Here is a 10,256-nt window from a genome sequence, read left to right as displayed (position 1 = left end):
TTTGTTACATATTTGGTGAGCAAGCCAGGAGATAACTCCAAACAGTCCTTTTGCCCATGGTTCTTCAGCCCCTTACCAGTATTGATAGCCTGTGGATGAGTCCAAACAGCTGCCTGGTAGACACTCCACAGGATTTCCCCCAGACCCAAAAAGATCAGTGTTTTCAAGTAACTTAGGCATATCCCAAACAACTCAATAATATTTTTAGTAATAAAAACTATCTAGCACCCAAGAAGTTAAGACACAATGCTTGGCATCCATCAAAAATTAGGTAAGTAAAGTTATAGGAAAATAGAATCCATGATAAGGAGAGAAACTATTAATGAAGAAAAAGATAAACTAAATAGTCCTATATCTATTACATAAAATAAATTTATAGTTAAACATTCTCCCACAAAGAAAACTACAGGTATCTTCACTGGAAATTTTACCAAATATTTAAGGAAGACATATTACCCATTTTACACCAACTCCTTCAGGAATAGAAGAGGAAAAAATGTTTCCTAACATTCTATGTGGGTACCATTTTTCTGATCATGGAATTACATGTTCCAAGAAATCCTATGTTTAATTGCAAATTAATGCCATGATTGTAAATGAGATTCATGTTCCGGTATATTTTCTTGCTAGTATGTAAAGATAAAGGAAAACTCCCATTTTTTTCTTCATATTTTTATTTTCCTCACCAGTCATCTCATGAAATCCACTTAAAATTTTGTCACTTTAATGTAGAAATCTTTTTCGTTTGCTTCTCTTGAGAATTTTTTGCTGGAAAAACAAAACAGAAACAACCAAATCAACCAACCAATTAGCAAATAAAAACACACATTAAAAAATAGAAAAAAATAAAAATAAGTTTGGATGCCATCCCTGCACAAGTACAAACTGATCCTTAACCATCAGCTTTTTATAATCCAATAAAATCCATGAGAGATTGACACTCATCCTGCAAAAGGCTCTGCTGACTGTGCAGACCCAAGAAAGCAGTTAGAAAGTGCTACTCTCGCTTGGTTTTTTTAGACCTCTGACCAAAGACACCTTTGGAAAGTCAAGGGGTGAGTTGAAAATCTTAACCCCATTTGTTATGCAGTGAAATGTGCCCCTTCAAAAATTCATATGCCGAAGCCTTCACTCTCAGTATCTCAGAATATGAGATTGCCATATTTAGAAACATGGTTCTTGCAGATATAATTAATTAAGGTGGAGTCATACTGGAGTAGGTTGGGCCCCTAAACCAATTTGACTGGTGTCATTATACAAAGGGGATATTTGGACGTAGAGACATGCCAGGGAGATGCCATGTGGAGATTGGAGTTAAGCTGCCACAAGCCAAGGAACTACCAGAAACCAGGAGAGACCTGGAACAGACCCTTCCCTAGAGCCCTCAGAGGGAGCATGGCCCTGCCAACAACTTCAGCCCAGACTTCCAGGCTCCAGAACTGTGAGACAATACATTTCTGTTGTTTAATTCACTCAGCTTGTGGAACTTTATTATTGAAGCCCTAGGTTACGAAGATAGCATATTCCTCATATTAAAAGACTTCTCCAGTTTCTTTTTTCCCCATCCTTGATACTTTCCACTACTTGTAGTGACAAAATTTGCCTGAATCTTGCAAGCACCTACACAAGATTTATTTCTTTATTATCTTTTCAAAGAGAGTCTTTATTTTTTTTCTTTTAAAAAAAGTTTTTTAAACATCTTTAATGGAGTATAATTGCTTTACAATGGTGTGTTAGTTTCTGCTTTATAACAAAGTGAATCAGCTATATATATACATATATCCCCATATCTCCTCCCTCTTGCGTCTCCCTCTCACCCTCCCTAACCCACCTCTCTAGGTGGCCACAAAGCACCGAGCTGAGCTCCCTGTGCTGTGTGGCTGCTTCCCACTAGCTATCTATTTAGCATTTGGTAGTGTATACATGTCCATGCCACTCTCTCACTTCGTCCCAGCTTACCCTTACCACTCCCCGTGTCCTCAAGTCCATTCTCTATGTCTGCATCTTTGTTCCTGTCCTGCCCCTAGGTTCTTCAGAACCTTTTTTTTTTTTTTAATTCCATATACATGTGTTAGCATACGGTATTTGTTTTTCTCTTTCTGACTTACTTCACTCTGTATGACAGACTCTAGGTCCATCCACCTCACTACAAATAACTCAATTTTGTTTCTTTTTATGGCTGAGTAGTATTCCATTGTATATATGTGCAACATCTTTATCCATTCATCTGTCGGTGGACACTTAAGTTGTTTCCATGTCCTGGCAATTGTAAATAGTGCTGCAATAAACATTGTGGTACATGACTCTTTTTGAATTATGGTTTTTGCAGAGTATATGCCCAGTAGTGGCATTGCTGGGTCATATGGTAGTTCTATTTTTAGTTTTTTAAGGAATCTCCATACTGTTTTCCATAGTGGCTGTATCAATTTACATTCCCACCAACAGTGCAAGAGGGTTCCCTTTTCTCCACACCCTCTCCAGCATTTATTGTTTGTAGATTTTCAGAATGGCCATCATCAAAGAGTCTTTAACTCAACATGATCTTCCTAACATTGTTCCTTCACTGGTCATCCCATTTCTTTTCCCTTTATATCCCCTACTCTTATGGATCTGAGGATCATGAAATACTATCATGAGGGCAGGTAGGATATGCCCTCACAACAGAGCTAATTACTGTCTCTTCAGCACTAAAACTACCAATGAGAACAAGGCAGAGAGGAATCTCTGCAGTCTAGACTGGAACTCACAATGGTTAGAAATGACCTTGCCACTTGTGAAGACAATGACCCAAGATGGAAGTATCCCAGGCAGGCTCAGCCTTCCCAGTGATCTGAGGGATCCACTCTGTGTTTTGTCTTTCTCACTCACAGATCCAAAGCGCACAGTCTCTCCCAGGGGATGGCTAGAAGCATTACTCACTTATTTTCCACATCCTGGATGGTGTCAAGCAGAGGCAGATTTCTGGTTTCAGGTTGGAAAGGGACAACAAGACTAGCAATAATGGGACATACTCCATAGATGATCCAGGGCAGAGTGGGTAGATACACCACCAGGGTCATCAAGAGGGGAGCCAGTGCTGACCCACACCTACTAGCCATTACATCTAATCCCAAAGCTTTTGCCCTGAAGGGTAAACAAGAATACATAATAATCCAGTAAAAATCTACACATGTAACTTACAATCTATTATTTTGATGTGATTATGGAACACACTAAAACACAATTATTACATATGTGGGCTTTATGAAAACACTAGTTTTTATGATTTGCTCTGTGATTTTCTAGCTGTCTTTGACAAGGTCAAAATGTGTTAAGACCCATTTTCATCATTTTAATAAAAACAGATGTATTGAAGTACTGCTTAGCACAGTACATGGCACCAAGTCAGCTTTTTTGATAAACTTTGGTGATAATTGTTTTTTAGTATATTGTTACTATTACTATTACAAATAATTGCTTTATAATTAACATTTCTTATTATGTTATTCCACAATAAGCATCAATTAGCTGGGAAAGTCCTATTTTTTTGGCCCTGGAGGAATATTCAAAGTTCTTTATTTTTGATTTTCCATTTTTCTATTCTAGTAGTACAGTTTACAGCTATTAGATGATAAACAGTAAAAAGTCACTTTTTAGAAAATCCATATCCAAAGCCAACCTCAAGTACACAGTAATTAAGGTTAAATCCACTTTTTTTTTTTTGTTTTTAGTTTCTAATATGTTTGGTGCTTTATATTTCTGTTTTACACTCATAACTGGAACTTACAAATGGGCAACTACTACCTTATTATTAGTGGAATTAGAACATTTTCCTTGTCCCTTTCCTAAACCACAAATTATATTAAACTACTGGACACTATATATCAATCTTTACTCAGGCTTCGGAAGGATATAAAAAATCCTTATACCTGAGGAGAGTGGGGATGAGTTCATTACAGTGGACAGAATAACTGGTGATAGAAGCGGCAACACAGCTGATTCCCACACTTGCCAAAGTCACACGCAGGGTCTGCATTTCTAGAGAGAGGAAGACCAGTGAGATTAAGAAAGCTGTGTTCAAGGAATCAGCATCCACCAAATTTATTCAAGACAAACAACTCTACAGGTTTTTTGTATGTTTGAAATAGATTGTAGAAAATATTACAGTAGCAGGATCATGGAGTCTTTTATAAACTGAGAAAGATAAAGTTATCAACATAGGTTTTAAAATGTACATAAAATTATCTCGGTTAATTGTAGCAAATCTCTCTGTATATCTGAGATTTGCCAGAGAAGAAGAAGAAAAGGTGAGTGTGGCAGAAATTTGCTTTTAGTTATTCTGTCCAGTACTTGCTCTATGCTTATTATAGAAGGTAGGACCGTCATGTGGACAATTACTGGGTCTAAGCCTCAGCTCTAACCTTGAGGACTTTACAATTAAAGTGCAGAATTTAAAGTGACCAGTCATCCTGGTTTTCCTGGGAATTAGGAGGTTTTAGCAATGTGAGATTTTCATTAATAAAACCTGGAAAGTCCCAGACAAACCTCAATGAGTCAGTCAACCTAGTGTAGATACAGCATTGCCATGGGGTGAGTATGGCACAAGAGAGTAATAGAAGGACAGGGCCTTTCTGTTAGTGGACAGGCTGAAGAGAGCTGGATCTACATCAATGTTAGACATGAGGAACCAAGAATGGAAACTTTTATTTGGAAAAAAAGAATTTGGGACCACTAAAAAAAATTTCAGAGGAACAGTTTTCTGCACAGTATAAAAAGAAATCTAATTATAGCTTTATAATATTGGAAAGAACTCTCGTGTAAGGGAGTAAGCCTGCATCATTAATGATATTCTAAAGAGCAGAGTCCACCCATCTGTAATGCTGTGAAGCATATTCTTGCATTGGGAGATGGTGAAGCATAGTGCCCACTAAGGTTCTACTAATCGTTACATACCATCTTTCTATTAACTTGTAAAGTAATCTAATAGGGAATGGACAAGGATTTTAATCTGCTTAAATTCTATTCCTACTGTTCACTCCTTCATTCCTTGAAAAAGGGGGATTTTTTTCATTTCCTGGGAGACTCTCATGAGCAAGAGCTGCAGTCATGGTGACTTAACACCACACTCATGTGTGGGTATGTAGAGACAGGGAAGTGACTAGTCATCAGAGCTGGTAATGAAGAGCCCAAACAGAGGGAGTGACCATGCTGTGTCCTCACCTGGGGGATCATTGCAAGGCCTCACCCCTCCATGTTTGTTATTTGACATGTGAATGGACAAAAGGCAGGTAAACAATTGCTGTCCTAGAGAAATAATCTGGGATAAATTGTACCAGTTTAAGACACTTCACAATGTGATGAGATGAACATATGCCTGATTTGCCCCTCGCTGACCTTTAGTATTTTTCCCAAAAAATGTTTAGCAGAATTTCTCATAAACCATCAGATTGGTTTGGGGGAATACTTAGTGCATAACTGTTACCTCTTTTTAAACCTGACTTCAGACAAGTGTGACCAATACAATCCCTGAAGGGTGGGAAAAAGACACTTTTTTCCCCAAAGTCCAGTCTTCTCTCACCTTGGGGCACAAACGTGTTGGTCAAAATGGAAAGTCCCACCAGGAACATGAAAAGCATCTGGGTTGGTCGACGGCCCATATAATTCAATACTAGAAGTGCAAGACATCGGGCTAAGGCAGTGAGAGCTCCAAAGATTACCTGGAACAGGAAAATATTGCTCCCAAAGTGCTGTAGATTGATAAAGATGCCAAAAAAGGGTATTGTGCTTGCAAATCTGTAGTGAACAAAAGAGGAAAGACACAAGCTGTAAGATTTAGAGCCAACGTGTTGCAGTCGATTATTATATTGACCCAGGCAGCCAATGATCAATGTTTAAGAATAAAGGTCTAGTCTGATTTGTATAACACTTCCTTTTAGGGTGATAAAGTTACCATTAAAATAACATGGCTATAAAGGAAAACAATATTCCTTTTGTCCTTCTTTTTTTTGAGTCCCTAAGCATAGAGTTGGCAGTGACGGGAAAACATAACCTGACTCAATCACCAAACTGGATGGTATAGAGAATTTGAATATATAAGCATTAAAACTTAAAATTTAGGGAAATCATTTCTTTTTGAGAGTTGTCTGTATGCTGTGAGTCCTCCCTCTATTCCGCCAACCCCAATACTGTAAAGCATTTCCCTTTTCTCAACTAGTGACTGAAACTGCAAAGAAACTACTTGTGTCCCCTTGACTGGGAGCATAGTGTCCTGGTTTCAAACACAGTTCTGGGAAATTTAAAGTTCATATCAGAGTCCTTGGGGCTAAAAGAAAATGTAAGAATTCAGGAAAGCAAATATGTACCAACTGTACCATCAGAAATGGAAACAAAGATTCCCACTGAGGATCTACCTTTTACCCAAAGAGCATCTAAAGGAAAGGAGTCCACATAAAAGATCTATTTCACCCAGAGAGAGACAGATTTAGGTATTGCAATAAAAGAAACCATCACACTAAATAGACATTTCTCCAAAGAAGATATACAGATTGCCAACAAACACATGAAAGAATGCTCAACATCATTAATCATTAGAGAAATGCAAATCGAAACTACAATGAGATATCATCTCACACTGGTCAGAATGGCCATCATCAAAAAATCTACAAACAATAAATGCTGGAGAGGGTGTGGAGAAAAGGGAACCCTCTTGCACTGTTGGTGGGAATGTAAATTGATACAGCCACTATGGAGAACAGTATGGAGGTTCCTTAAAAAACTAAAAATAGAACCACCATACGACCCAGCAATCCCACTACTGGGCATATACCCTGAGAAAACCATAATTCAAAAAGAGTCATGTACCAAAATGTTCATTGCAGCTCTATTTACAATAGCCAGGACATGGAAGCAACCTAAGTGTCCATCAACAGATGAATGGATAAAGAAGATGTGGCACATATATACAATGGAATATTACTCAGCCATAAAAAGGAAGGAAACTGAGTTATTTGTAGTGAGGTGGATGGACCTAGAGACTGTCATACAGAGTGAAGTAAGTCAGAAAGAGAGAAACAAATACCGTATGCTAACACATATATATGGAATGTAAAAAAAAAAGAAAAAGAAAAAAAATGGTCAGAAGAACCTAGGGGCAAGACGGGAATAAAGATGCAGACCTACTAGAGAATTGACTTGGGGATATGGGGAGAGGGAAGGGTAAGCTGGGACAAAGTGAGAGAGTGGCATGGACATATATACACTACCAAACATAAAATAGATAGCTAGTGGGAAGCAGCCACACAGCACAGGGAGATCAGCTCGGTGCTTTGTGACCACCTAGAGAGGTGGGATAGGGAGGGTGGGAGGGAGGGAGATGCAAGAGGGAAGAGATATGGGGACATATGTATATGTATAACTGATTCACTTTGTTATAAAGCAGAAATTAACACACCATTGTAAAGCAATTATACTCCAATAAAGATGTTAAAAAAGAAAAAGAAAATAGAAGAAACCATCACAGAACACAGCAATTGCAAACAGGTCTTCTTTTTATCATTATATGTACTTTTTCCTTCCACTCTGATTATCTAGAATTCAGAAACGTAAGTCTGTGTCCTAGTGGATATGAAAAGGTCAAAAAGCACAATGTAGTTAAATGAATAAGCAGTCTACTAGGATATGTCTGGGAAAGATAAATTATACTATTCAGTAGTCACTTTCTTAAGCTTGGCAGTGGGTGTTTATCATCCTGTGTGCTTTTTGTCCATGTGTGCAAATCTCCAAAAATTCAGAATTTAAAATTTCTCCTCCTGACTATACCAAAGTACATACTTATATCCCCTCAAGAGATAATGAGCAAGACTTTAACAGAAGCCCTTGTGCTAACACACAAAAAACTGTATCCAAATTGGAAACAAATAAAAGTCCATCAATATTGAAGTACATAAAGAAATTGTAGTGTATTCATCTAATGGAAACTAAAGCACTAGGGAGGAGAACAACCTACTGTTACATGCAACAGAATGGATGAATCTTCATGAATGAGCATGAGGAAAGGTGGCCTGTCACAGAACACTTCTAGCATTTATATTATGTGAAGGTCAAGATCAGGCAACACTCATCTGCAGTGAAGGAGATCAGAACCGCTGTTAAGTTTTATTTGGCACAGGAGAGGGCTGTGAGGAGAGAACAGAGTCAGGCAATGGTGTGGAGTGGTGAATATTGCTGTACCAGATAGTTGAGGGGAAGTCTTGGGGAATTAGGATTTTCTATCTTGATCTGTATGTTGGCTAACTTTTTACATACTGACATATTCATTGATTTGTATATATTTCTGACCTCTTCATGTTTCTGTTTGCAACGTTTGCTTCAATTAAAATTGAAAGAAAAATGAAGAAAATTAAGTGCCCAAATCTGTACTGTGATGGAAGTTCTCAACATCAATCTCCAGAGAAAAGACTGATAGTGTGATATGACCTAACTAAATTTTCATCATATAATCAGTTTCATGTGAGTGTTATTTGGTGTGATTTCCTCATTTTTTCTCCAAATCAGCGCCTCCCTCTCACAGCACTGTTAAAACCTATGAAATACATAGATTCATGTTCCCACTCTTTGAATGTTGTCATGCACTGCGTGGAGCCCACCTCACAAAGAGCAGGAGACAGATCCTCTTACGCAGGTTGGGTGTGCGGAACAAGTCAAATACAGTAGTTTTGGTCTGTGCGGCCTCCAGCTCCTCCTGCATGGTGGCTCTGAAACCCTTCAAGAACGACAAACGTGTCATTTGCCAACACAGTGCCAGGTATTGTGATGAGCACTGGCACCCAGTAGGACAGGAGAGATGTGTTCCCTTTCTTTATAACGTAACATATTACACATGCAATCACAGGAGTGAACATGGTATGAAGAAGGATGCAGGGAGTTAAGGGAGACTCCAGGAAATTAAATGGCAACAGTGATATTTTGAAAATGAGGCCACAGAGGTGGGCAGGGCACCCAGGAGAGTACATAGGGTATAGAATCAGATCAGGAATTGAGCTATAGGAAGAAGCTCTGTACAGTGCTCACAGCTTCTTTTCTATGAGATGGCCATGAAAGACCAGGGAATTTGCATTCTCAACTAGCTGCCCTTGTTAGAAAAGCAGTTTGTCTATCTATAATAAGGAGAAGGCAAGTGTCAATTTGTGTCTTCTCTCCAACCCAATAACCACCTCCCCCTTCCTGCTCACCTCCATGTTCAGGGCTGCTTCAGCATTCTTTATTCCATTTCTATGTGCAACTTTTTTAAGTTCCTTTAAGCCCTCATCTGGTTTATTGGTGATAATCAGCCACCGAGCAGATTCCACCAGCCACCTGATGAAAGAAGGGCACAAAAGTGCAGTCAACTATCTCTTGCTTATTTGTCCTATGGTTAATTACAACATATGCTTTTTACCTTCCATCCAATATCCACCACCAATTGAAGTGGTGGATATTGGGTGGAAGGCAAAAAATGTACTACATGCATAGGATCACAGACTTTGCTTTCAAATTGCCTCTCTGCTTATTCACCAGGAGATTTTCCAAGAGGCTTATGAAGCTTAAGTTTGAGAGTCCCTCACTTGCATAATTCCCTTCCAAAGCTTAGCATGAGATCTGGCAAATTTGTGCCATAGTATATATTCAAATGTATATTATTTTGAAAAAAGAAGTCCCCAAATTATGTAAACTTTTAGGCCAACAAATATTGTGAATACTCCTGCCACTACCAGAAGTGTTGGTAACTAACTACATAAATGAGTCACTTATTTACATCTGCCTTAGTTTTCTTATAAATAAATGGAAACAATAAGCACATCTTCCTTGTTATGCGAGTAGAATGACTTAGCAGATGAGTCTGACATGGATTACACTCTTCTTTCTCTCTGTACTCATCTCACTATATTAAGCCTGTTGTCATCTTTCTGTGATCTACTAAAGCTAATTCTCCCTAGAGTGGTTTTAAGTGTAGGGATGGAATTATCCATACATAAATATTTGTTAAAATTATTTAAGGGAAGAGGGAGTGTTGAACACGTAATGTAAGTCATCCAATCTGCATGTCATTTTCACTTCTGGAGAAATTCTGTTGCTATTTTGTTAAGTTGCTCTATGAATAAATTTTCTGCCTCTTCTTTATGCAATTTCATCTGCAACATGGAAAATCATGGAAAACTTTATTGTACCTTATTCATTCCAAAGCCAAAAAATTGAAGGTATATCTTCAAGTCTATAAGAAAAATAATATTGGAATAACT

The 10,256-nt window shown here is 38.2% G+C and overlaps 1 protein-coding gene across 3 annotated transcripts in view; it reads right to left on the bottom strand.

The window, feature by feature from the left end:
- Positions 1-683: 683 nt before the first annotated feature.
- Positions 684-10,256, bottom strand: part of LOC133099712 (solute carrier family 22 member 10-like) — a 31,401-nt gene continuing 21,828 nt past the window's right edge. Inside the window, exons 5-10 of one of the 3 annotated variants that reach the window (XM_061203528.1) lie at positions 9,210-9,333; positions 8,625-8,740; positions 5,558-5,772; positions 3,909-4,017; positions 2,920-3,123; positions 684-768 (exon numbers count right to left, since the gene is read on the bottom strand). In XM_061203528.1, the coding sequence (XP_061059511.1) occupies positions 708-768; positions 2,920-3,123; positions 3,909-4,017; positions 5,558-5,772; positions 8,625-8,740; positions 9,210-9,333 (829 nt within the window). In that variant the 3' untranslated portion in view covers positions 684-707. Of the gene's footprint in view, positions 769-2,919; positions 3,124-3,908; positions 4,018-5,557; positions 5,773-8,624; positions 8,741-9,209; positions 9,334-10,256 lie in introns of those variants that run through there. The other 2 variants (XM_061203529.1, XM_061203530.1) reach the window with 2 other exon arrangements.

This window comes from Eubalaena glacialis, chromosome 10 (assembly GCF_028564815.1).
Source record: "Eubalaena glacialis isolate mEubGla1 chromosome 10, mEubGla1.1.hap2.+ XY, whole genome shotgun sequence".
In the NCBI taxonomy this organism is placed as follows: Eukaryota; Metazoa; Chordata; class Mammalia; order Artiodactyla; family Balaenidae; genus Eubalaena; species Eubalaena glacialis.
This window is presented reverse-complemented; position numbering and strand designations above follow the sequence as displayed.